Genomic DNA, 25,076 nt, shown 5'->3' with positions numbered 1-25,076 from the left:
GAATAGATGATTGAAGTTTGACTTCAGTCTGACGCTCTCCCAACTGAGCTAAACCCGCTTGTTGAAAGACGACTTCCAAAATGGCTACAGGATGTTTGGGTCGGCGATGCGACGGGAAGAGCAGGGCAGACTGGAGACCGGATGCCAGATGCCAGATTTGTCTGAATGGTAAGAACGGCATTGGGAAGAGAGTCCTCTTGAGGCCTCTGCCCTCCACTTTGTCAAAAGAGTACTTGTGGCGGCAATGCCGCAATGGTGCTGGGCGAGTGAAACTCATTCCATAGCGGTATCGGAGATTTGGCTGCGCATTCTACTTTATCCCGCGGAAGTATGACTCTCTCATGAGCTGGCTAATAAGTATATTCAATTGTGAGCTTGGTTCATCCTCCTCTCATTTTTTCGATTTACAAGTGAAAATATTATAGTCAACCTCTGCCCGATGATTGTTTGTTCTCACAGCTTTTCCTTTGCACCCGCTCGTGGTGGACAGTGCAAATCACCGTTGATGAACCGCGGTTCCGTCCAACAACGCTCTTCCCTCTTTCATCCACGCGCTGTTTCACCTCATACCTTAGAATTATTAACAAAAAATTACTAGAAAATATTTTCAATGCCGAGAGACATTAAATGCCAGCCCTGTCGCGCTTTTTGTAAAAATTTCCTGTCCCTTGTCGAAGCTCTAGGGTAAGTAGTTCGTCGGCACATGAAACCCTGCATCGAGACCCAGATAATAAAGTTAAACTCGAGACCCTATCCGTAATTGGTCTCCATTGTCTTGGTTTAGAGTCGTCAACGATTGACGATCAAACTAGATATATCACATAAAATACGTTAATGACGATGCCCTCAGTGTCGCTGTCTCCATTGTTATCGCCGTCACACCACGCCAAGCAAATGTCACCATCAGTCGCTGCGTTCTCGACTAAATCCTTAAAGACACGTCTTACCTCTCATTCGTCAGCATAGAGTTTTCTGTCTCTCGCTTGTTATACGAGCCCGGCTCATCATTGTTCCATCCATTCAGCCCCTTGCTGACAACCATCTCGCCGGATCCAGTGACTCAACTCAGGGGTTCGGATGAACGCTCTTCCGACATGGGTCCCACTTCATGTGCGACATTGGACTATCTAATTGTCTATCCCGTGTTTGCGCGTTCCCCCGTCTCATTTTCTGCCGTCGTCACCGTTCAGTCATTGAAGAGATAAAGTCACACTCTTCACGCGCGCATACTCGGAGAGACGAAAAACACGTTGCGTGTCATTCTCGAGAGGCTGGTGCTCAGGATGGACCCGCTATGGTCCGTTTACGATGCCCCCACCGAGTACTTCTTGAGTCAAGATAACCCGCTCTTGGTCTCTTCCGCTCCGAATTCGCAGCTGCCTCCTAGTTTTGAGGGTCCTGCGCCTGTTACGCTGCCGTCTACGGGGCCTAGGACGACGGTTGCTACTCGCGAGATTCCTACTCGCGCCAACCTCCCTTCGGTCCCTGCTGCCTGTCTTGCTTGCGTGAGTTCCTTTGTTTTCCAGACTTTTTCTCTTCCTGCTCTTGTGACAACAGTGTGTTAAATGTTTGAATGTAGTTGAATGCTAACTTGGGATTTGTTAGCGCAGCAAGCACCTCAAATGTGATGGCAAGCGTCCTTGTTCCCGCTGCAGCGCATCTAGCCTAGACTGCGTCTATGTCGCGTCACGTCGCGGCTACAAAGGCCGTAAACGCACGGCTACACAGGTTGCTAGTCGTCTTGCAGCAGCTGCCAATCCCCGACCTATTGTTGCTCTCGCAAAACCCATAATCGGTCCTGCTCCCCCACCACCGTCACTGGAATTCCCTTCCATTTTCGATCCCTCCATGTTCTCGGGGATTGACCCGATTTACCCAGGCATCAACACAAGTTTCCCAACTACGACCTTTGCTCAAACTACTGCGTCAGCTGGTTTGCCTGCTTTCGCATTCCAGAGTCCTTTTGGTGGTGTAGACGAACTGGATGTGGGTTTTGGCTTTGAAGTACCACGGATGCTTCCTCTAAGAGAACAGTACCTCGACTCATTCTATCAGAATTTCCATGCAGCTCACCCTTTCGTACCACCCAAGGAGCCTCTTCTCGTCTTGGTACAGGATAACTCGTTGGAACCTCTTCTCGCAGCTATGCGCTGGGTTGGTTCTCTATACATCGAGCAAGCCACCTCTCATAGCCTCTTTAAAGACGCGTTCCGCCTAATAGACGGAAACCCTCTCAAAGATGGATTCTTGGTGCAGGCCAGATTGCTCCTCATTATTGGGCTCGACGGCAACCGCCAAAGAAAAAAGGTCAGAAAGCTCATGACTGAGGCGCGGGATATTTCTGTCCAAATCGGTATGAACACACATCTCTTTGCGACTGCCAACGGACGAGGAATGCCGATACTGGAAGAGAGCTGGCGGAGAACATGGTGGGAACTCTACGTGGTTGATGCTCTCATGTCAGGTGTGCATCAGACAAACAGCTTTGCTTTGTATGATGTCCCTACAGATGTTGCTCTGCCTTGCGAAGAGTACCAGTATCGCACAGGAGTAAGTCGCTTCCTAAAGCCTTGCTTTGACCGTATGCTGACAAAATCTAGCAAATACCTCCCCCCATGCACCCACAAGACATGGAATACATTGGCTTGTTCGATGGCACGCCCTTCTCGTCGTACACATACCGCATCCAATGTGCCTGCTTCCTGGGCACGCTCCAAAGAATGCCAACACAAGTCGACCACATTGACAAGCTCCTCGCCAACTGGAAGCTTCGTCTGCCAGCTTCGAAACATGACGCTCACTTTAATGGTGAGCTGGATGAGATGATGTTCCAGGCTCTCATGATGTGGCACGCCATCAACATCCTCCTACACCAACCTCATTCGCAACTGGATCCGTCCTCGACTTATTACATCAAGGCATGCCAACCCAACACGCCGGCTGTGTCTAGCGATGTTTTCAACCTGCACACAATACGTACGATTCGAGCTGCGAGGGAGCTCAGCAAGTTGATCACCTACCGTGTCTCCCTGTTCACACACACCCACTTTTTTGCCTACATGGTAACACTCTCATCTACAATCCATCTCAGCAAGTGGTCACTGGCGTTTGTGGCCCAAGACGATGAGGATCTACGTCAAAACATCCGTCTCAACATTGGAGCCCTCGTTAAATATGCCGAAATGTGGTCCGTGGCACAACACTTGGGGTCTCAAGTAAAACACATCGCAAAAGAAGTCTACATGATGAAGAAGCGACAAAAACAGCCACCAGAATGGGTAGGCTTGCTCCCACAGGAACAAATAGCTGCCAGTATTGGATTTTAGGCGCAAAAGGATGACTTGATAATTCACCTAGCACTATCAAAGCGATGATTGAATGGGTATTTTCCTGACCAGCCTTGAGCTCACTTCGCGGGCTTCTTCTTCTTGCGTAGTTTTTCTTCGCATTTGTGACATTGCTGTGGGTCGACGCTCTTTTGCTTGATTATGATGGCCAGTTTGCACTTGTTTGGGGTTTTGCTCTTGAGATGTTCGCACTCTTCTTCGTCTTGTTCGAAGGAGACGAGGTAGCTGCATACGATGCAGTAGAATCTTGTGATTGTTGTGGTGCACATGTTGGAGAGTGGCTGCGTCTAAAGGCGCGAGATGAAATACTGGAACTGTGTTTGATGGTTCTTTGCGCAGAGGAGAATGGGCGGAGATGCGAGAGTTGAAGATGAGCAAGGCTGCACCGTCAGCGAGAATATGTACTCGAACCCGCCCGTTACTCACAGTTAAAGATTCAAGGCACAGTCATGCACCCCAACCGCGGGAAGAAACCCTCACGAATAGCGAAACTTGATAAATGCAGTGAAGATGTGTGAGGACGCTGTCTCGCGGGAAGAACGTGTGATGTTTTGATGATCATGTGCTCCTGCCCACACTCTGTTGGTTGTACGAGTCGACTTGACTCGTGATACCGTAATGAGAAGGATCGACCTATCATTTGTCTGCCGATGATTTGACGGGAGGCATCGTTTCACGTCTTTTTTCTTGGACGACATGATTACGTGTCAAATGTCCACTTACACAAGGCTGACATCCATTCGTTTGTCAAATTGCCTATGACAAGGAATGAGTCCCTTGGCAGCAAGGAGGATAGTGCTAGATCCTCGACAATGAGTAGGACCAGAGGCGAAAGAGGCCTAACCACGACTGGCTTACAGTAGCTTGATTACCTCCCCATTAGATGAATGACTGTTAGGAGGTCTGCCAACGTCCTCACTCACAGACTTGGCGAGCTACGTTTTGTTAACGCAGGCGAATCTAGAAAGAGGCAAGACTGAAGCTTTCTCGTTTTATAAAATGGGATATAATTTCGCTGTTGGTGGATTAATAGAATTAAGACACACGTTGATTGTCTTATAGATGGTTGAGTGATGCTGGAACACATGCTCCGGGACAAAACTCGCGCATATTAAAATCCTTTTCTATTTCTATAGGGAAGCCCTTCGCTTTGAGCTGAGTCAATGCCAAGCCCAAACTGAGGAGGTTTGAATCAAGGCCAGGGTGGGCTGAGTTTGAGCCAAGCTTCGGCTGAGGTGTCTACGTGAGCCATTTTTGGGATCGCCGCCTGGCTCAAGGCCATGAATCTCCTCGGTCCGAGCCCGATTTGATGCCAGTTCCGAGACGTGTGAAAGTCAATTACTACCATTGGATGTGCCGCATTGGCCCTAAATAACCCTAAGAATCACGCACTTGGTCTGAATAACTAAATCTCGCACCTCATGCTCTGCCTCTACGTCATGCATGCACTTTATCAAAGCCATCTGGGAGCCTTTTATGATCGTCAAGCGTCTTCATGAACTGAACCGAGGGCGAGACGACATGGATCATTATTTATAGCTTGCTGATTGTCAAGGTTGAGGGCACGGAGCTTTGGGGGTTCGGTTGTCATTGGGACAGCCCCGGGTTATTTGGATCGCGTCATACCACAAATTTTTATTACCATCGCTTACCATGCGGATTGTCGGCGTTTATACAGCAAGATCTTATAAACCCGGGTCAGGAGTCCGAGCCGATTGAACCAGAGCAGGGCGTCCGCGAAATTGATCGTTACCGATATGCTAGCCTGCACCCTCCTGACTTAGTATGGTTAAGCCTGGCTTTGAGTCCTGAGATTGGCATTCTTTGGCTTCATTATGCTGCCATGCTGGAGCACGCTGAAGAGCTAGGAGACGAATATGGCCAGCAGCTTAACTATTTCAAAATATCATTGTTGAGATTGGGATTTAGACTGACTTGGGTGAAGCTCTGCAGATCATGGAACCTTTTCGAAACATTCAGATTGTCTATGTGTGGCTTAAAACTAACTGGCACAACGAGGATGATTTCCCACTGCTCACAAGGGAGGAAATACAGCAACGAGAAAGAGAGTTTCAAGAAAGGGATCGACGAGCACTCTCGAGACGAAACTGGGTTGTTAACTATATAGATGATGAGGGGAATATCTGTGGTGGATTTCAGCAAACGCTACCCTGCCTTGGAGGGACAGCTCGCAACAGAAACGAAAGCGGTGATAAGCACTGTGGCTATCTATTCAGTCAGCTATCCCACAAAGGGCCGAGCTTTGGATATAGCAAAGAACACAAGGAAATTGGGAATGCTTGAGGTTGATGTAGTGAAGGAAGCGGCGGACGAAAGTCAAGTGCCAAATCAGTATGAAGTTACCTAGAGCAGGGGAAGGAGAACGCAGTGCTATGGAGGGTGTCGTTATGCATAGACTCGCCGTACTAGCTCTGCCGTCGTGTCTCGGCTTTCCCTATCAAAAGTCACCATCGGCCCTGATGGTAACATCAATATTCCCGTTTGCCTTCATATTGAATGGTTGTGAAGGGCGGAATGGCGAAAACCTGGATCTTATTATTTCCAATTACCACAATCCATATATTGTAAAACTTGCCTAGAATCTAGTAACGCGAATTCGGTCCACTCCTCGAGATTTACTCCGTTGGCAGAGGCTAGACTGAACTGTCATAAACGAGATAGATGTGTGAGAGCCTTGTTGTATATTGAAGCGACGAGCTAACATCTAACCTTCGTTACAATTGGCCAGTGTCCGGGCCCTCTTGTGAGATAACCAAAGATCTGGGCACTGATATTCATTTGCTTCACTACCAAATTACCGGTCCCTCCTGCAAAGCGATACCCTCAAAGGTTGTTCGTGGTTCTGGAAGGATCGGTTGCACTGGAGAACCTTCACCTCAACTTCTAGTCGACATGGACCGACATTTGATACATAAAGAATAGAGAAATCTCGGCCAGATTATGAAAGCAAAGGTGTTGGGCGGTTAGTATCGGAAAACACATCACTCATGTTGCCACCACATCTTTACAAACGGCTGCATTGGGATCCACCTATTACGTCGACATCTGGGGTAACATGACTCGGAAACAACGACGAAACTATCACATTGTTTGTGACCCTTCGGCTTCATTTTACGCTTGCGCGGTGTGCTTGGGATGGCGTATCGTCATACTGAGTTGCTTGCTGTAGCGAAACTCACAATGCTAGTAGATGGTGAGTGCTGAAACTGGGAGAAATGCCTGCTGAAGAAAAAGAGTTCTGCTGATGACAAGACAGCCGAGGTCAACTGTTGAGGGGTAAGGGAGGTCAGCCATATAGGTGAATTGTAGGGTGATACCGATTTGATGCTTGCTGTCACTCCGGGTAAAGGTTGTTAGAGCCAGCGCATTCGACGCTGTCAAGTAACCTCTGCATGAAATTAATCAAGCAAGTGGCCGACCTGTAGGCAAGAGCGGCATCACTGTGCCTTCTGACTCTTGAAGACGTCATTGATGCCAACAACAAAGGCGGCATTCCTGAGGTGCCTAATTCCGGTCAAGATGCGGAGTAAGCTACGGAGTTTGCGTATGCGGTCCTTTGTTGCAGTTACCAAACAAAACATCGGTAGATGGGGCTAGGTAGCTGCCTGCTTCTCTAATACAGCTCTTTATTTACCTCTGTCACTCACCGAAAGTCGTAAACTGCGCTGGTGCCTGAGACGATGGTGTCTCTAACTGAAGATGCAGCTGACTACTGGTTAGTGATTACTTGACTTCTGGCGACCTCGTGGCAAGAGGTGATTGCTCAATATTTATTCAGGGTCATCAAAATGAGCGCGCGGCCAATCCTTGCAAGGTTAAGCTTGACTACTCCGAGCCCAGCCGGTTGTTCCGAAGCTTCGTGACTGGCGATACCCCGTTCGGCCGAACCGATAAGATCTGATAGTGACTCTTGATCATTGAGTCCGTGGTTGAGCGAGGCATCAGTCTTCTGACGAGATATATAGTAATTTCCGGAATATGAGAAATCACAAATGACGACGTTGTAATACCTGTGACAACGTCTCAATGACCTGCAGTGGCGCACGGCTGATTGCAGGAGGGGGCGCAAGGTGTATTAAGCATTCCCGTAGTGAAGCTGAGAGATTAGACAAGAGATTTGGCGGCCGGGTTTCTAAGCCGAGTTTCGCTAAAGCGGACTAGCGAGGAGCATGGCGAAGAAGCCGAGACAATGACCAAGGGAGGCGATGATGAGTTTCTTCTGACCAGATTAAAGGCGTCGGAGTAGATTATTTGGATGAATATGAGGATAAGCATTCGCCGGTCGCACTGCTCGGGACTGGTCAGCAAATACGAGCATCGTGGCTGGCTCTCGTCCTTTCGCTTTGACGCTTGGCAGACCTACCTTGCAGGGGCTGCGCTGGCCCCTCTTTCGGGGCGTGGCATGTCTTTCTACACAAGCTGAATTGTCACATCACATCATTCACCGTTAATCTTGGGGGGCTAGTCATGTGGGAGTCCTAGTTGAGAAGGTGGTTTGTTTGTTCCAGTGTCTGTACTCCGTACATCGACCGTGATTGCGATGCCTTCTTGATCTCCCTTGATGGAATAATCGACACAATAGACAAGGACAGTAAATTACAGCTTATGTGATATAATGACTAACGCGTAAAGAGAATCATTTTTCCTGGTTGCATCGTATCGCATCGCATCCGCCGAGAGCCGGCTAATATCGTCTCGTCTCGCTCGCCGCCGCGGGCATCTACGGAATAATTATGATCCACTTTTTGGCAGCACCTGGGGCTTGCCTTGGCTTGGGTCTTTCTTGTGCTTCCCTCCCGAAAGGTAGCTCAAAGTCAAGAAATTGAGAGACCAAGGTTTTTGACTGACGTTATCTTTCGTGTCCCTTGTCTGCCGTGGACGGAGTCGCCTCTACTATCGCGAGAGGATCCCTGAGGACTTCTACTCTGCCGGTACGTGTTGTCTTCCCCCTTGACCTCGTCCCCTGATGTGTTCTGTCTTCGTTGCTGGGGATGTGAACGTTTGAGTGACGACGCGTTGATGAAGCCAAATATTCCCCTCTCAAGGCAGCGACTGCGCATTGCAAACACTTGATCTCTTTTGTTTGACGCTGTCTCGGGCATGATGACAATCTCTTCTCATGCTTTTCATCACTTACCGAGCTTCCGACCGTCTTGTCATCATCACACACTTGGCAGAGGCAATTGATCACGCATCAAACGCTGCTTTGACGACGCAATTTGCATGATCTTTACTGACCCTCATCCAGATAAACTTGACTCTATTCATCAATCACACTCGCAAAATGCGTCTGACGAGATCTCGCAAGTCTCGGATAGACACCTCGCTGGCAAAAACCAGCCAAGAAGCACCCACACCCACGTCAGACCCAAGCGATAGCACCGACGCCTCATCACCCGTCATCGTCGTGCTCCCCAAGTCCCAAGAAGAATCTCCCACTCACGGTCCTGCGGATTCCTCGCTCGCCAAGCAGCCCATCGTCAACGGCAATCCCAAGCTCCGGCGGCGTGCCCGCGGCAGCGGCGGAACAAAGTCTGACAAAGATTCCTCCTCACTCAGCAGAGACCCCCTCTCCAAGAGACCACGTTCCATCCCCGCCAAGAGACGAGTTCCTGGACTTTTGCAGCGCATCAAGGATCGCGCTGATATTGAGATTTCTCGTGCAGAGGATGCACAAGAGCGCGCTGATTTGCAGATTAAATGGAAGAGAACCACGCCTACGCCTACGCCCAGTATAGGCGGCGAAGCGCACGACAAGATCAAAGACACGCAGACCTGGCCTGATCAGGTGGCTCTCCAGATAAGACCGAGGGAGGATGCGGCGTACAACGGAGACGTGGTGTATCAGCGGAAATCACATGGTCCGCTGCTCGGAAAGCTGGCATCACAGGGTTCCGTCATAACGATTGACGGAGAAGACTACGTCGAGTATCGGGTACTGGCGAAGCTGCGAGCTGTTTAAGTGAAAGAGGGAGTCGGGGTGTTTATGTCTACGATCGCTTTTGCCAGCAGCACTGCTTTTACATGTGTTTTAGAGGCTAGCAAGAACATAATCTAGCCAAAAGATTGATTTCATTGTTCTAATATCTGGAGAATTGGCTGTGACACCATGGGATATTACTAGCAAAGTTATTCTCTCAAGCGCTGATTTCTCAACCATTGTGGTCGCTAGGTTTCAAGCCCCGTTCACCGCCACTCTGGAGCGCCCGAGGACATGTGCTTAGGTAGACTCAGCTTTAGTTCACAAGGCGGCTGGTTGACTTTGACTTGCGAGGGCTTTATATAATATTAGTTGATTCTTTTATTATTTGTATTGTTAACAGTGCAAAGTCTGGTATTGGATGTAAAGGAGTTATACCTTGTCAAGGTAGAAGATGTCTGGGTTCGCATGAATGCATTTCAGTAGGTAGGTGACAGAGATGATATGGTATCTTGAACTTTTGCCTAAAACTCAGTTAATATCGGCGGTCACTTCATAGGCAGTTATGTTTTCTTTGTCTTGAATGTCTCCTGACCCTTGATCCTCACGTTCTCCATGCTTGCCTGGCCTTGTGGTTCAGCTCAAGTTTGCTACCCTTTCATTGTCACCAGGGCAACAATAACTGTGACAATATTGCTACCTGCATATGCCACATGGAATCACTGTCTCTCAAAACTTGATGGATTTCCTTGGACTATTCGCAGACCTGGCTAGCAAACAGTGTTGTCACCTTGCTCCACAGCTCAGAGTGAATACTCTCCTAGCCAACTATCCGTGTTTAAAACATCCCTCAAAGGTATATTAACTCCCCCCTTCGATTCTGGTACTAGAGAATTTGCTATCCTATCTATGGTCTCCGGAACACAGGAAAATATCTCAACCAACAGCACCGGCCCCACTCCCGGGTTTGACCCCACCAGTTCAAGTCCGTGACTTTTCAGTGTTTTCACTTCAGCAACTGCGTGGTGGCAGTGGACCGTACTCATCCTCGCTGTCATAAACATACCCTCCAAAGCAATGATAGATTAAGAAAAGACTAGTCGTAATCCGATAAGGGCCTATTCGATAGAATCGTCTTCTATTCTGTTGCATGCGCTCGGACGGAGATGCGTGTGAACCAGGACCCGAGACTAGGTTCTAGTTGTGGCGCTAGGCCGGTGCTGAGGATGTGTTGAAACTGGGCAATGTATGGCAAGTCGCTGAAATCGGAGGCATCAATTTTTAATTTGCATTGGACTCACTAGTTTAACCAGTTGCTAGTGTTCCTGACAAACCAATCATCAAATTCTTCAGTGGTATGTCGAACCTTGGGCAAACTCTCTTCGCGGTTTGCGTCGATGAACAAAGCCAGGGACTGGAGGCGATATATTGTGCATCTGCTTCGAATCTTATATACTATCGATATTTATTTCTTATTCCTGCTATGAACCTCATTGCTGATGGCCATATCCGACATGAAGTGGAACGAATCAACGTGGGTATGCCGTGCGTCGGGCGGCGGGTCAAGTCCGGACACGGTCGGAGAGGCTTGAGGCTTGTGACAAGATGCCTCCCTTTCGGGGATGGCGAATCCTGGCTTTGTTTGAGCCTCGATGGTGATCAAAGAGTGCCACGGGGGCCTCCAAAGAAAGATGGAGAGCGGCGATGGCAGAGTTGGGTGCATTATTGAGCAAGAAAGGAGGAGTGCGGCTAGGATTAGGTGAAGATGAAAAAAACAGGTGCAAAAAAGGTCACTATTAGCATCGGGCCATGATGTTATGATGTGTTGATGATGTGTTCTTGATTATAGTTGAAGCTCTGGCTTTGAGAGATAACTGAGCCAGAAGAAAGAACCATCTCAAAATAACAGCGACATGTGCTTCCTGCCGGCGATCAACGGATCAAATCAGATATTCATCTCCGAGTTGAAAACCTTGCACCACCTAAAGACCAGAAATAATATCCTGAAAAGCCTTTTCCCCAATCATAAACGTAGACAGCGAAGGCACAGCACCAGGCTGGACAGGAAAAGCAGACCCATCCACAACTCGCAGGTTTCGCACACCCCTGACTCGGAACTTGGAGTCCAAAACAGCCATGGGATCGTCGTCTGATCCGATAGCGCAGCTTCCAGAGGCATGATGAGATTGACCTTGAGCACGGAGGTAACCCTTTTGCCAATCATTAGTACATTCGACACCAGGAGCGCAGGGTCGCAGTTCGGTAAAGGTGTTGTCGGTTAGGTTATTGAACAAGGGTCTGACAAAGTTTATACCCTCGACCATTGATTCCAAATCACCGTCATTTCCTTCTGAGAAGAAACCGAGATGGATGTCAGGCACGTCTCTGGGGTTTGCGGATCGAAGCTTGACGGTGCCGTTGACGTTTCGTGGGTGAAGCTGCATCAGGCCACACTCGAATTCGTTCCTGTTCCAACCTGGCATGCCGGGCCAGAAACCGATAAAGTTCATACTCCCGCAGTAGAATTGGAGATCACGACCGCGAAGTGCCAGGGCTGTTTTGTAGAAAAAGTCAAAGTAGCCAGTGACGGGTTTGGCAAAGGTTCCGTATAGAACGGCCTCGTAGTTGTCGTTGACGTTGGTGCCGACACCTGGAAGATGCCTCACAACGGGGATACCAAACTTTTTCAACTCGGCTGCTGGCCCGATGCCGCTCAGCTTGAGGATTTGAGGTGAGTTAAAGACACCTCCAGCGATGATGACTTCCCGGGTAGCAAAGGCTTGACCTTTGACGCCCTTGGACTGCGGATTGTGGCGTGGGTCAGCTGCGTAGAGACTCTGACCTTGCAGAAACTCAACGCCAATGGCTTTTGGCTGCTTGTTCTTAACATGTGTGTCCGAGAAGAGAACTTTGGTAACGAGAGTATGTGTTTGAACGGTGAGGGGATATCGCCTAGCATCTGCTAGAGTGTCACGGATGTAGTTCAACGGACTTGACCGCACACCATTTCTGGAACTAGTGTGCGGGGTGATGACACCAACAAACTCGTCCCTATTGGGGTCGTTGGAATTTATGTCACGGCCAAGCAGCTCGTACAGTGACTTTCCCGTCTCGAGTCCTCCAAGGGAGTTGGAAAAGTAGGAAGCAAGAGTTGTGAGGTCCGATCGGTTGAGGGCCCAGTCGTGATTTGCTTGAGAAGTGTCGAGATAACCAGTGAATCCGTGAGATGGGTCGCTTCCATTGCGAATGTAGTTGCATCTTTCCAGTCGAATAAAGTGCTTCCGCATGTTTTCGACAGACCAGCCTTCGTCGCCGGTGATTGCGACAATATCTCTCCAATCTGCATCAGCAGGCAGCGCAAGAGAGGCGGCATTGTGCATGGCGCAACCACCAATGGTTCCAGCGCGAGGGTAGTAGATGCCTAAACGTTTGGCACCTGGAGGGGGATCCAAGCCGACGTAGAACTCGCCATTGGTCTGTCGCCAGGTTGTGAATTCGTACTGAGCGTCGATCTCGGGTGTATCTCGAGAGACGAAAAAGTCCCACCTGGTGAGGGGGTCGTTGATGGCGGGTGTGTTGTTGTAAACCATGTGAGAATTCTCATTGCCAAACTGATCGTCGCCGGCGTCAATAAGGAGGACAGAATGACCACTCCGCGCGAGGTTAGCCGCAAGAGGACCGCCACCAGGTCCAGATCCTACGACAATGTATTCGTATGACTTTGGCTTTTCTTTGGAGGCTTGAGCTAGAGCAACAAGGCCCAGAAGGGCAGTGGAAAGGTGCATGTTGCAAGTTTTGTAACTTGTAGACGTGAAAGATGTTGCCTAGTAAATGATATAACAACGGACTGTGGCAGGACTCACAGAACTGGCTGTTGGTCGTAGTATATATACTGCTCCTCTCTTCTCCTGAAACGGAACCTTCGGAGTTGGCTCTTTTACTGTGTATGTGAAAAGATCGGGCATCGGATATTGGCATGCTTTGGACGCGTTTGCTGGCGTCATCTGCCGGCGCAAGTTGCTTGATCTTGACCATGCAAGGGTTGATCGCTCAGTCTCTCATGTGACTACGCCGCCTTGGTAGGTCCTATACGGCGCATTGCAAAAGTCTAAAACCCCGAGCAAGATCTTGGTGCTCGTTGACTGGGTTCCGACTTGCGCGGCAGATGACAATGTCCCACATCCCACATCCCACATCGCTCGAGCAAGTCTGATGAGGCACGGCTGGGAGCGCTTTTAACTGGATGATCGCATGAATGATATTAATGTAACTAACTGGATAAAGGCAATGGTCTATCCCGGACTTAGGAAGACCTTAACTCCATCACCGGCATCTCGTTTGACTTTTCCGCAGTTCGAGTATTCACACCATTGCTCCCCTTCGTCAATGACGTCTCAAGAAGAGGCCATCAGCCATAGCAACAAAAGACAAAGCTCACCTGTTCTCACCAGGCATGATGCCTTAGCTCATTAGTACAAGATACCAGGCGTTAATGTTCCGATGGGCTCTTCCAGACCAAGAGCTAGCTTGGGTTTCTCTCCGCCCTGGGACTGCAACTCATACCCGCCCTCTGGCCCGACCAACTGCACCCCTTCCTGCGAGGTATATTTCTGCTGCGTTGCATTGTTTATATCGGCTCGAACTGGGCCTGCCGCAGACTTGATCTCGCCATAACCTCTTGGAGACGTCATTGATACCACCAACTGTAGCAAGAAAAGGTCACCTTTGTAGATATTAAAAACGTCATTTACTTCCGGTGACTGAGGCCCCAGATAGTATTTCGTGTTAGGAATACCTTGGAGCCGGTATACTCTATCAAGTTCAATGATACCTATATGTGATAATATCCGTAGCATAACTACCTCCTAAGATCGGGCCAGGATGCAATCGCCAGCCCTCTCACTTCAGCAAGAATCCACCCTCGACATGGATAACCTGCCCAGTGATGGAACCACTCTTCATGATCCCCAAATACATCTCGGCAACATCCTCCGGGCTACCAATCCGATCAAGCAACGTCTTCTTCGCAAAAATATCCGCAACATCCACGCCTCCTGCGTTTTGGACCATATTTTCGAACAGTTCTGTCCGTATCGCCCCTGGAGACACCATGTTCACCCTGATGGGCTTCAAATCCACAGCGAGCCCCAAGGCCATAGAGCCCATGCCGCCTGCAGTAGCTGCTGTTACGCTGTACCCTTCCATAGGCCTGTAATAGGCTACACCGCCGGTAAAAGTGATGGATGAGGTGTGGGCCTTGCTCATGTAGTCCTGTGCTATCTTGCACAGCAACAATGTCCCGGCGATTCTCATCTTGCCGGCATCAAGTACGTTTTCCTCGGTCGCGTTTTCCAAAGTGATACCAGTTGCTCCTGTACCGGCAGTGCTCACAATGTGATCAAGCGTCTCCTGACCGCTAGCCGTCGCAAACTCGAGGAGCTCGGTGACACTAGCCTCGATGTCATTTTTCAGATCAACCACATGTCCGCGGACACGATCTTTAGCATCTGGGTATGCTGATATAAGGCGGCTAAGGGCATCGTCGAGCTTGGACTGGCTGCGGCCGGCGATGACAACGCTGGCACCGTACTCGAGGCAAGCTTCTGCGACGGCGAAACCGATGCCAGAGGTACCACCGACGATGAGGATCGACTTGTCGTGCAGTTTGGATAGGTACTTGGAGGTTGATGCCATTGTGAAGGATAGTCCGAAGTCTTTAGGCGTTATGAGAGAATGGCTGTGAGACGAAGAACCGGAAGATTGAGTGAACACGGCTCAAGTTAAAGTGTAGGAAGAAGATGAATGAGCACAAGGTATTTGAAGACAACTTTTACATGAAATTTATAGTGCAACCGTTCGGAGCAAGTCCACCTAAAGGACCCAAGGGCCTTCTCAAAGTCCGCCGAAAGTCCGCTCAAACAAGTTCTGCCATGGGCTGACGATATGGCAATGGCTTGGAACAATTTGCCCACATAAAAAGCCACTTCCCGAGTGCTAGAATATCAAGTTTTAGCGAGCGAAAAACTGATCATGGAATCATCGGATTATACTACGTTTCCTAGAGGGTTTGATGATCACTAAGCACACGTTTGCTGCAGTGGAACTTGTGATGCTCTTTTTGGGGTTGGCATTAGGGTCGGGCTTCTCTTTGTCCCCGAGGAACCGAGATCCAAGCACTGGCTTGGACGGAGATAATTGGCCTTAATGCCGAAGCGTCAAGAATTGTGTTTTTGGTACTGTGGCCGATGACTTCTTTTGGAAGCGTCACCGAGTTCACAATTAGATGAAGGTAGGACAAGGGCAGCTTTGAAGAGGTTGGAAATATCACTCTCGACTGATTGTGGAGATGTTGTCAGACTGAACGCCAGATCCGCTAGAAGTTAATGATATTGACCGCTTATTTTCTAAATTCACAGAAGAGTGCCGTTTTCACTCTGGTTTTTATCATGCGGGTGTCTGAAAGAGGCCATTCTCGAGATTTTATTTTGACTTTGCTTAAATCTGGAGTCTCATGGCAGGGGAATCTTGACTGCTCCGATCTGCACCATCAACCCAAACATATCAGGCAAGCCGTATTCCTCCACAATTTTCCCATTAACAATCTTGTACAGATTCATAGCCGTCATTTGAATCGCCTTTCCAGAAGGAGGCGTGCCAAGAAAAGGGCCATTGTGTGTCCCACGCGTTGTGAATCTTGCGACCACCTTATTTCCTTCACAGACTATCTCCTCCACCGTCCACTGGATGTCGGGAAAGGCTCCTCGCATCATGCCCAAGATCTGCATGTATCCATCGAGGCCTTTCAGTGGTTTGCTGTCGAACGGGACATGGAATTCGGCGGATTCGTCAATGATTTGTTCGCCGAGGGTGCGATCTCCGGAGTTGATGAACTCGACGAAGCGGTCGAAGGTTTTTTTGGTAGACATGATTAAGTGGTTGGCGGGTAATGATGATGGAAGACTGGTTGTGCTGGAGTTGAGAGAGCGGGAGGGACCTGGTATTGATCTTATATTGTAGGGGAATACGAGCTCACCACATGCGCATGTGTCATGACCTTCGGCCCGACTTGTGATACTTTCTCTCCATATTCATATTATTCGTGTGTAGTGCTTTATCTTTGAAACTACAGTGCGATGGCCATTCATGGAGAGGTGAACTTGACCACCCACCACACGTTGTAGATGCATTAGATGGACTTTATCAGTTAACTGTAGACCAAGATTTGCGGCAGGATCCTTGAGAGCTGGATTTCATAGAAGTTTCGCGTCATTTGTCCGATTATTTCTTTGGCTTTCATGGAGAGCAGAATCCATAGTAGGGCGCGCGGATGCCGATCTCGCAGGGCGCTATTCCCTCCTCAAGTTACTCCGTCTTCAAATATCAAGGAACCACGGTGGCAACCCAACGCCGAAAACCGGACGAGTCAGTGCGTAAGGCGTAGGGCGTAAACTCTCTCTCAGCCCTCTCCACTGCAATTTTCACCCTAGCCGAGACGCTGAGATATAAACGCACACGGATCACGTTCACTGATGTTTCTGCCCCAAAATCTGTTTATTGTCTGTCTTGGTTTGCAATATGCTGCGCTGCAATTAGCAGTGGCGGTCAGTGACCCAGACCCACTCGGGAAACAATGCTCGCCTGCTGGAACAGTTGCGAGCAATGCTCACTAGTCTATGTCATTCACTGCAATTTTAAACCCAGCTGAGAAAATGAGATATGAACGCACACGGATCCAATTCGCTGGTATTTCTGTGCCAAGGCTTATCCTAGGCCATGTCCTTGACGATCATCAGGTCACCGAGTTGAGATGCAAGGGTCGTGGCCGTCTGTAGGAGCAAGCTAAGTCTAATAAGGAAACCTGTTCGTTTTCCGTGCTCAGCCCGAACACGGTTACCTATTTCAGCTTTCACTGCAGTTTTAATCCAACACGAGTCGTCAGTCTCACCGACGGGTCGGTCCATTACTCGAGTGCTGTGCAGGACAGGGTCTTACCGTAGCTTGTGGTGGAGATCAAAATCATTGACAGTGGATAGCAGTATCGTTTCATTGCAGTAAAAGAATATGGATAAATATGTAATTGCCAGAAGAACTGTGAATTTTCTACGTGGCCTCTATTCTCGATCCATGCGGAAGAACTCAGTGAACTAATGCCTGGTTCTCCTTGTTACTCAACAATCACCCACTACTACACTCTCCTAAGGCATCTCACCCTTCAGGATTAGCCCGTTTGTCATGGCCGCTAGAATGTCACAAAACAAAGACTCCTGGGCGTGTCTCTCAAGCTCTAGAGATTGCTCAGCCTCCAACAGCTGTCTCTCAAGTCTGAACCAGACATGCCAGCCGCAGAAGTCAGTGTCGTTGTCTTGGATCCTCTGAAAGGAATCATCGATCACAAAGGCATTATCCCCAATGTTTTCAGCCCAGGCCTCAAACTCCTTCGACACGGCGTTGTGCTGACGGGTCATGCCTAGCTCCAGCTCGCTGATGCGCGTCTCGACGAGCTTAATCCTGTCGCGAATCGCCTTCTCACACTCAAGGAACCACTTGTAGCGATCTTGAGTGATCAACCTTGTCAGTTCCTGGATCTCAGTGGCGGCAATGGATACATGATCCTCCTGGGTCTTGGGACCGAGGACGGCGCCAGGTGCCACCTGATGATGGAAGCTGAAGTTGGGAGGATAGGGGGCAAAGGTGCCAATGTGCAAGAAAGCCCATCTTTTCCCAAGTCTTTTGGCGAGTCCCAGCTGACAAGGGGCACGGCAGTTCGTATCGAGCCTGCCGGTCTCGTTCAGATATTTGAGCTCATCCCTGATCATATAGATTGTCTCGGTCAGCTCATCGTCATGTGCTTGCTTCCGGTGCTTTGGCGGGCGGCTCAGTCGCGGGAGCACGACGATGGGGAGGGGTTGACCTACGTTCAGGAGTACAAACTGCGCTCTGAGAGATAATTCGCGGTCATAGTCCTGGTCAAAGACGCACGGGAGTTGTGATTTGTCGAAAACGAACTCGCGGTTCTGGGCTGCCATGATGGTTGAGTGTTAACAATCTTGGCTCAAGAGAAAAGGTAGGTGCGGCAACAACAGGTCAAAAAGTGACAAATGGTTGGTTCTTCCAAATTCGAGGTGGTGTGTGGAAGTGTTAACATGGTCTTAGGGGTCTGGCCTTTTATAGAAGAGAAGGTTGTCAGGGTTTGGTTGACAGCGCGGCTACTCTCATGAAATAACCGTGATCGTTCGCATGTTCGGTGATGGAGTATTAAACTACTCACTATTCGAACATTCCTCATAATTTTAGATTAGAACTGATCCACTCAAGAAAAATGTGACAAGACGCGGGTTCGTAACTGTGCAGCTTTTGGCCATGGCCGAACAAAGGAACAATGACGTGGCGGCCAGCAACAACTCATGGTAACTCCTTTCAGGGACAGCCAAGTGTTTTGTTCGTGAATAAGGTGAACGTGATGCATCATAGTTTGATCCACCAAATACCATAAATGAACATCACATCTTATCTTGGATGATGCTCGATGTGCTGCCTTTACCTTGCCGGCTCCCTTTCCAATCGCACTTCCAACACCTTTCACAATGGATGGTTCCGAGGCTGCCTCTACTGAAACCACCTGAGAGCCTACCAATAACAACGTCGGTTGAAACCTTGACGGCACTGAGATCCAAGTCCTTGCTATTGATCTTGTTCTAAATCTGACCTACATCTCCAACAACAGCTCCAGCAGCGCCTCCGACGAAGAAGCCGCCGCTGGCACCAACAGTTGACATGGAGTTGCTTGTGTTGGAGGTTAGAGATTTTTGCGAGCTTGTTTTGTCGCTGACAAGGAACTGGATGCCTGCCGTCGCGTGGCTGACGATAGGGATAGAGCCCATGACATCGAGGACGCCTTTCCAGAAACCGATAGTGGTGGCTGTTCAAAGGTTTTGGTCCAGGAACGGCGCCTGAAACGTTGGTCGGAGAACCGGCGAAAGGACAAAGAATGAGACAAGGGCTTGTGAGTTAGAGTTATGATCGAGTAGCAAGAAATGTGAAGAGTCAAGGTAGATTATATACTCTTTAGGGACAGTCTCAATCCACGCCTGTATCTCAACCAAGGCGTTTATCGAGGTAAGAGTAGATATAAATGATATGATACCAGCTAAAGTCCAATCTGGCTATGGGCCGTGAAATAGCGCAGAAATGCCAACCACTAACAACTGCTGCCCGGCCTGTCCCTCACGGCGGCCTCTTCGCACCAAATTAAATCAGCGGCGTCTAGCTAGGCCAACATCTCATTCAGGAAGTCTCAAGCATCCACTCTCTAATGACAAAGATCAATTAGGACTTTATAGCTTGCCACTCGTCCGAAATAAGCATCAAATAAAGACCCAGTCGTACCGCGGACCTGGTTTCTTTAGCCTTGTGGGGAGCCCAGATCGGTCTAAACCTCAGCTAGCACGGCTCAGCCCATCACTTTATCCACACTTGCCGGTGGCATACGTGAATAATTTATCACAATCTACTGTGAAAACTGCAATAGGGAATGATCGAAATGCTATCAAGTTAGAACCCAGCCCACCGCCGCCCTCAGCCCTGGGTCTTCCCCCAATGAAAGTAACCTGACTGCTAGGCTCGGGAACGACGTCCTTCAAGTCTTTGGTTAAGTCCGCACCATAGATAGTTTCACGCCTCAATAGGTGGTATACCTCTTCTTCATGTTTAGATGATCTTCAAAACCCGTTGCTTGGCGCCATTAAACCACCGAGTGAAGCCGTTGCTTCGAGGCTCCGAGTTGCAATGCACAGTCCCCACGCGCTCGCAAACAAGGGGCTCTCTAGCTTCCACAACTCTGACAATGATAATAGCTCGGCTTCCCACCAGCAGGGCAAGATACTCTGCGTCGTTGACAGGAATCAACTTTCCAGGCGGACGGTCAGGCCACTCCACCCTGGGAATAATTCCACACCAGAAATCGGCTTTCGGCGTGGGTTGGACGTAATCGGGCCGGTAAGCGCCAAGCCATGTGTACTTGCCACTTGCTAGGTCCTGACCCTCCAAGGTGATGGTCCAGCATTTGCCGTTGAAGAAAAACTCCTGGGTCAGGCGGACTGGGATAGTCTTGGCTCTGAGGACCAGTTCCGCCGAGGTGATCATTCCTAGCTCATCAGATCCCGCTAGAGAGCAATGGACGCTGAGGATCTTGGCAAGAAAAATACCTTGCTCACCGAAGCGAACTTTGTTAGAGACACTTGCCCATGACCAGGTTGGTGCAACGTAGTTCGATGTAGTCGATATGCGACCGCCATCTGTACTGCAGGCATACCAAAAGAGATCAGCCCGGAGGAAGTTGGACCAGAACCCTGCAAGGTAAGTTCCCATGTCCATCTCGTTAAACATCCGCTCCTCGTCTTTGTTAATCGACGGTCGAACAGGCCCGATCCTGTTCGAGACTTGGAATTGTCGTGCTAGAGCTGAGAGAGCAGGGAGCCGGTCGGACCAGAACGACAGTCGGCGCCCACTGTACCCTTGAACTATATTTCGCCAGAAATCGTGCTTTTCTCCCTCTGTACAAGTCACATATGGCAGGGTTTTGAGGAAGATGTTATCATCATAGCTTTCAACCTCAGGCCCGCGGAAGCCACATTGACACTCGACACCACCAAGACAGTCGTAGGAGACTTCATCAACGGAAAAATGCACGATCCGTCGGGCAAGTTGCTCTTCCTGGTAGCACCATGCTCTTGTTGATAGAGGGAAGATGCGGGTTCGGTCCAAACGAAGGTTCAATATGGTCTTTAGGGTGTGGGTATAATGTGTAAGATCGTAAGACGCCTTGACGGAGCAGCCTTGCCAAAGGACAGGCGATGGCGATATGGCTACAGACCGGGGCCTCGCCATATTGCACGATCGGAATAGGCCCACGTTGGTGTCGGGGGATGCGTCCGCACTAAGCATCAAGTCGCAGTGCGAGTAGACTTGGTGCATCATGCTGGACTCGGCCTGCCAATCCGCAGACGAGTCCTGAAGAATGCACAGTGCGTCAATCCAGATGTATTCGAACCCAAGCCGCTCCGTCACGGCAACAGCGTCGCGGAAGGTCTGCGGAAGCTCCGCCCAGGGAATCCCAGAAGGTGATAGTCGAGAATCGATGTTTAATGTCGTGGTCTTGGCGTAGGACGGGAACTCGAGGCCCCAGCAGTGACTGAGTGTGACATAGGGCTGACGAGAGGTCCCTGTAACGAGGTGAACGGAATATTTACCACCGACAACCTGCACGTGGACGAGCCTTGTAGGCATGAATGAGGCCAACCTAGGTGCGCATGCGTTCGTGTCGATACAAATTTTCAAAGCTCTAGACGCAAAAGCTAGCTGTGTTCGGGGTTCGGCATAGACCTTTCGCTTCTTGGCCCGAAGCGCTTGGCAGGGGGAGAAGGACGCTGATGGCACAGTCTGGGTAAATTTCACTCCCCAGTACTCCAATAGGATGATGTTGCGTACCTATATTGCCGTCGATGAAGAGTATCACCGGTGGCTCTGTTAGACAAGCTCCATCGACATTAGTCCACCTCAGATATAGCCCATCCTTGTCGCGACTGATATGTAACCCTCTTTTACTCCCCAGCGGCACGGTGGGATCCCAGGATGGCATGGATGAGATGCTGGCATAGAGGACCGCGCAGAACCAACATGCCGACTCGGACGCTGCGCGGAGCTCGTCGAGTGTCGTTTGGATATGAACAGGAGAATCCAAAAATGTGTCCACTCCGGTTATCTGGTTTGTGGGCGCTTCGTTCATAACGGTTGATCCGTCCTTCCTTTCATGGCTACATGCTCTCCCCGGACCTGCACACCGCACATGAAAGGGAGCGCACAGGCAGTCTCTGAGCCAGTGGTTCTCGGGAGTCACTTCTCGCCCTTCGCACTGCAGTTGATCTTCATGATTTGGGGCATCCCGGGAAGGCTGTCCAAGGTACTGGCGAACCTCATTATCGGTGAAGCATCCAGGATACTCGCGCGCCGCTACAAGGTCCTTGTCTTCCATGGCGGTGATTCACGCCTCATCCAGTGAGTCTGGATGGTTTTAAGATGAACGGTGGTTGCGATGTGAAAGTTGGATGCCTCCAATGAGGGATTTTGAACTGTTAGTGCCCAATCCCAAGCCACAGAACTCAAGGACTTGATGTGATTGGGCTTGCTCCTCAGGCTGACGCCTTGCATAGCGTCAACCCGCCGAGACATCCCGAAACAGGATTATTCGCAGAACAGAGAGAGCATAGACAAGATCCCGAGTAGCTTAATAGTTAAAATGTTTCCTGATGCGGGTCAATAAGGGGCTGAGGCTTGTTAGGTTACGTCTCGCCTGTGTTCCGTCTTACATGAAACTACAGCGAACCCCTGTGGTTCTCATCGACTGTTATTAGAGCCCAAGAAAATTTCTCCAAGACAAGGTGCAGTGTCACCTTGGGCTGGGCCTCTCAACAGCCCTCACTTGGCGGACCAACTACTTAGTCACGGTGCAACATGATTACCTACTTCAGAGTGATATACAAGGGTTAAACAATAGGAAAATGCTTCATGTTATGCCTAGATGCATGCGTTATTAAACGTACAGGAGACGCGATCTTCACACACATTGAGAGGTCGCAAGATGACATTGCTCTACATCAGGAGAGGAACGAGTGCCACGAGGCCAACAGCGAGGGTCGGGAGATGAAGGGGAGCATCATTGCTCTTGTCTCCCTCCTTGGACTCGCTGGCCTCCTCGTCGCTATCCTTATCATCACCACTCTTACTGTCCTCATCCTTGTTGGAGCTCTCCTTCTCGTCACTACCATTGCCCTTCCCACTACTACTACTACCAGTGCTTCTGCTTCCATTTGCTTCTGTGGCCGTCTGAGCGCCGGCACTGCTTTGTGCTCCGTCCTCATACTCGCTCAGATCGCATTCCCCGTTCGACGTGCATTTGCCCAACTTGCACCAGCCGCCGCCATTATCACAGCACATTCCAGTCGGTGGGATGCAGAGTATGCCGCAAGGGGTATAACCATCCTGACACCCGTCACCATCCGAGTCACCGTCGTCGCCGCTATCGTCATCGCCATATCCACCCCCGGAACCGTTGTCGCCGCCGGGGTAGTTACCGGCCTTGCTGTCCTTGCAGCCGCCGAGAGGGTCGCATAGGGTCTCGCAGTAGGATCCGTCGCCAAGGCGGCAGCAGTCGTAGTTGTAGGGGATGCAAGTTCCGTCGCAGTCTATCTCTACAGCACCGCCGCCGTTGCAACCGGTTTGTCGTTCGTAGAGGTCGGAACTGTTTGCCACAGGTCGTGGTGGTTGGAGGTAGCCAAAGTTTTTTGAATTACTGAGGCTGGCAAGAGCTAGAACGACGATAGAATGAAGAATCATTGTCAATAAGTTGAGATGAGAGCAGGAGCTTGTGTTCGGGATGGCGTAACTTGACTAGCAAGCAGTCAACGCCATCGAAGGCACTGACATCCGTCATATATACGCTTAAAAGAAGCTCATGAGACCCAAAAAAAAACACATCAACTTAAAAATCAGCCGTTTCGTTTCAGGAAGCGTAAAAGGCCAGGATTCCAAGTCAGTGGACCCCCGGTTTTTTATTCAGGGGCGCAGCACAGGTCCATTGTCGATCGGCGACCAACACATCTCCACAGCGCAGCTGACTTGGGTTGGAAGCGAGCGAGATTGCCTCGAATCCTTCGCTTGTGAAAGGCGGCTGGAGAGCCTGATGGGTTGTTGCTGGTCTGGTAGGTCATCTTTGAAGTGGTACAGCTGGGATAAAAACATGCTGGGGGCTCAAATAACTGTATTCTTTGTTATTGTTGTCGATGGTCTCTTGGAAACGTTAAGCTCCGTGTAGCATTGTCAGTGTGTCCCGTCGGCGTTAAGGATGATTCTCAGGCCCTTCTGAGCCGATCTTTAGCTTCACCAGTTACCGGAGCCGTAGTGCATCAACTAACCAGTTGGGTATCCTTACATGAAGGGGGTGAAGCAGGGCGACATTATCGATATTTTGCAAATAGATTCATCATATGATCGTCGCTGGGTTGTGTCCGCCTTGAAACAACACAACTAGAAGCCATGACTAACTGCATCTCAAAGCCTCATGAACCCCGGACTCTCAAGACGCCCGGCTACAGTGAGAGCCCCCACTGAGGCTCGATGTCTCTGAAAGGAACTTTTGCGAGACTGGAAATTGTCGGTAATAAAGTCTTGGAATCTGCCTGCCAAGACTCCAGGCAACTGTTTTGAAGCCCAGTCGTCTCTGTTGGTCGTGCTTCGGTTAAGCGAGCAACACTGACGGTCTTGGCAGTGTGGATATGATCGACCGAGGAAACCATCCAACTGGCTTGTCTGGGGAATGCCAAGAGCGTCATTTCCCAGTGCGCTATTCCCGGGTGATCAGATGCCGCCTCGGCGATTCCGATGGACGCCGCCGACGCAAAGATTGGAATTGCAATGGCCGTCGGAGAGTTTAAGAGGCCGAGGGTAGTGAATTCGTCCGAGCCTCATCAAGGCTTTGTTGTAAGCGTGGACAGATTCTCTCTGTACCGTCTAACCTCGGGACCCATGCCGGCAACCTGATCCTTAACTAAACTTGAGCCTCAACAAGACAGGAAGATATATATGATTCATCAGACCAGAAGGGAACTTGAGAATAACAATTTCATTCCTCTAGAAGGGACGTGAACAATATGTTATTCGAAGTAGAAAGGAGCAAAAAGTCCCAGCCAAGCGAATAAGGAGGGAGGCCTAGGGTAGGCCATTAGAGGATGCTG

General features: G+C 49.8%; 10 protein-coding genes across 10 annotated transcripts; 3 read left to right on the top strand and 7 right to left on the bottom strand.

Moving 5' to 3' along the window:
* Positions 1 to 1,283: 1,283 nt before the first annotated feature.
* Positions 1,284 to 3,326, top strand: NECHADRAFT_45635 (uncharacterized protein; the record flags this gene model as incomplete). The annotated part of the gene is made up of 3 exons (XM_003044498.1): positions 1,284 to 1,505; positions 1,606 to 2,550; positions 2,601 to 3,326. 3 exons carry the CDS (start codon positions 1,284 to 1,286, stop codon positions 3,324 to 3,326), a joined length of 1,893 nt encoding a protein of 630 aa, XP_003044544.1.
* An 80-nt stretch (positions 3,327 to 3,406) lies between these two features.
* Positions 3,407 to 4,045, bottom strand: NECHADRAFT_83133 (uncharacterized protein; the record flags this gene model as incomplete). The annotated part of the gene is made up of 2 exons (XM_003044384.1): positions 3,407 to 3,572; positions 3,828 to 4,045. 2 exons carry the CDS (start codon positions 4,043 to 4,045, stop codon positions 3,407 to 3,409), a joined length of 384 nt encoding a protein of 127 aa, XP_003044430.1.
* A 4,147-nt stretch (positions 4,046 to 8,192) lies between these two features.
* On the top strand, positions 8,193 to 9,452 carry NECHADRAFT_101148 (uncharacterized protein). The gene is made up of 2 exons (XM_003044497.1): positions 8,193 to 8,299; positions 8,617 to 9,452. The coding sequence occupies exon 2, from the start codon at positions 8,653 to 8,655 to the stop codon at positions 9,328 to 9,330; it is 678 nt and encodes a 225-aa protein (XP_003044543.1). The 5' UTR covers positions 8,193 to 8,299; positions 8,617 to 8,652; the 3' UTR covers positions 9,331 to 9,452.
* A 1,818-nt stretch (positions 9,453 to 11,270) lies between these two features.
* NECHADRAFT_45566 (uncharacterized protein) lies at positions 11,271 to 13,073 on the bottom strand (the record flags this gene model as incomplete). The annotated part of the gene is made up of 1 exon (XM_003044383.1): positions 11,271 to 13,073. One exon carries the CDS (start codon positions 13,071 to 13,073, stop codon positions 11,271 to 11,273), a length of 1,803 nt encoding a protein of 600 aa, XP_003044429.1.
* Positions 13,074 to 14,187: 1,114 nt separating this feature from the next.
* Positions 14,188 to 14,982, bottom strand: NECHADRAFT_45823 (uncharacterized protein; the record flags this gene model as incomplete). The annotated part of the gene is made up of 1 exon (XM_003044382.1): positions 14,188 to 14,982. One exon carries the CDS (start codon positions 14,980 to 14,982, stop codon positions 14,188 to 14,190), a length of 795 nt encoding a protein of 264 aa, XP_003044428.1.
* Positions 14,983 to 15,797: 815 nt separating this feature from the next.
* NECHADRAFT_45729 (uncharacterized protein) lies at positions 15,798 to 16,214 on the bottom strand (the record flags this gene model as incomplete). The annotated part of the gene is made up of 1 exon (XM_003044381.1): positions 15,798 to 16,214. One exon carries the CDS (start codon positions 16,212 to 16,214, stop codon positions 15,798 to 15,800), a length of 417 nt encoding a protein of 138 aa, XP_003044427.1.
* Positions 16,215 to 17,054: 840 nt separating this feature from the next.
* On the bottom strand, positions 17,055 to 18,314 carry NECHADRAFT_83128 (uncharacterized protein; the record flags this gene model as incomplete). Its single annotated transcript, XM_003044380.1, has 2 exons — positions 17,055 to 17,182; positions 17,498 to 18,314. 2 exons carry the CDS (start codon positions 18,312 to 18,314, stop codon positions 17,055 to 17,057), a joined length of 945 nt encoding a protein of 314 aa, XP_003044426.1.
* Positions 18,315 to 18,872: 558 nt separating this feature from the next.
* NECHADRAFT_83127 (uncharacterized protein) lies at positions 18,873 to 19,540 on the top strand (the record flags this gene model as incomplete). Its single annotated transcript, XM_003044496.1, has 5 exons — positions 18,873 to 18,879; positions 19,013 to 19,083; positions 19,122 to 19,245; positions 19,364 to 19,404; positions 19,436 to 19,540. 5 exons carry the CDS (start codon positions 18,873 to 18,875, stop codon positions 19,538 to 19,540), a joined length of 348 nt encoding a protein of 115 aa, XP_003044542.1.
* Positions 19,541 to 19,995: 455 nt separating this feature from the next.
* On the bottom strand, positions 19,996 to 22,318 carry NECHADRAFT_83126 (uncharacterized protein; the record flags this gene model as incomplete). Its single annotated transcript, XM_003044379.1, has 2 exons — positions 19,996 to 21,713; positions 21,775 to 22,318. 2 exons carry the CDS (start codon positions 22,316 to 22,318, stop codon positions 19,996 to 19,998), a joined length of 2,262 nt encoding a protein of 753 aa, XP_003044425.1.
* Positions 22,319 to 22,935: 617 nt separating this feature from the next.
* NECHADRAFT_83125 (uncharacterized protein) lies at positions 22,936 to 23,679 on the bottom strand (the record flags this gene model as incomplete). The annotated part of the gene is made up of 1 exon (XM_003044378.1): positions 22,936 to 23,679. The coding sequence occupies one exon, from the start codon at positions 23,677 to 23,679 to the stop codon at positions 22,936 to 22,938; it is 744 nt and encodes a 247-aa protein (XP_003044424.1).
* Between the last annotated feature and the right edge of the window lie 1,397 nt (positions 23,680 to 25,076).

The sequence above is a fragment of the Fusarium vanettenii genome (assembly GCF_000151355.1).
Source record: "Fusarium vanettenii 77-13-4 chromosome 7 genomic scaffold NECHAsca_22_chr7_11_0, whole genome shotgun sequence".
Lineage (NCBI taxonomy): Eukaryota > Fungi > Ascomycota > Sordariomycetes > Hypocreales > Nectriaceae > Fusarium > Fusarium vanettenii.
Note: the sequence above shows the minus strand (reverse complement) of the source record. Positions and strands in the feature narration are given on the sequence as shown.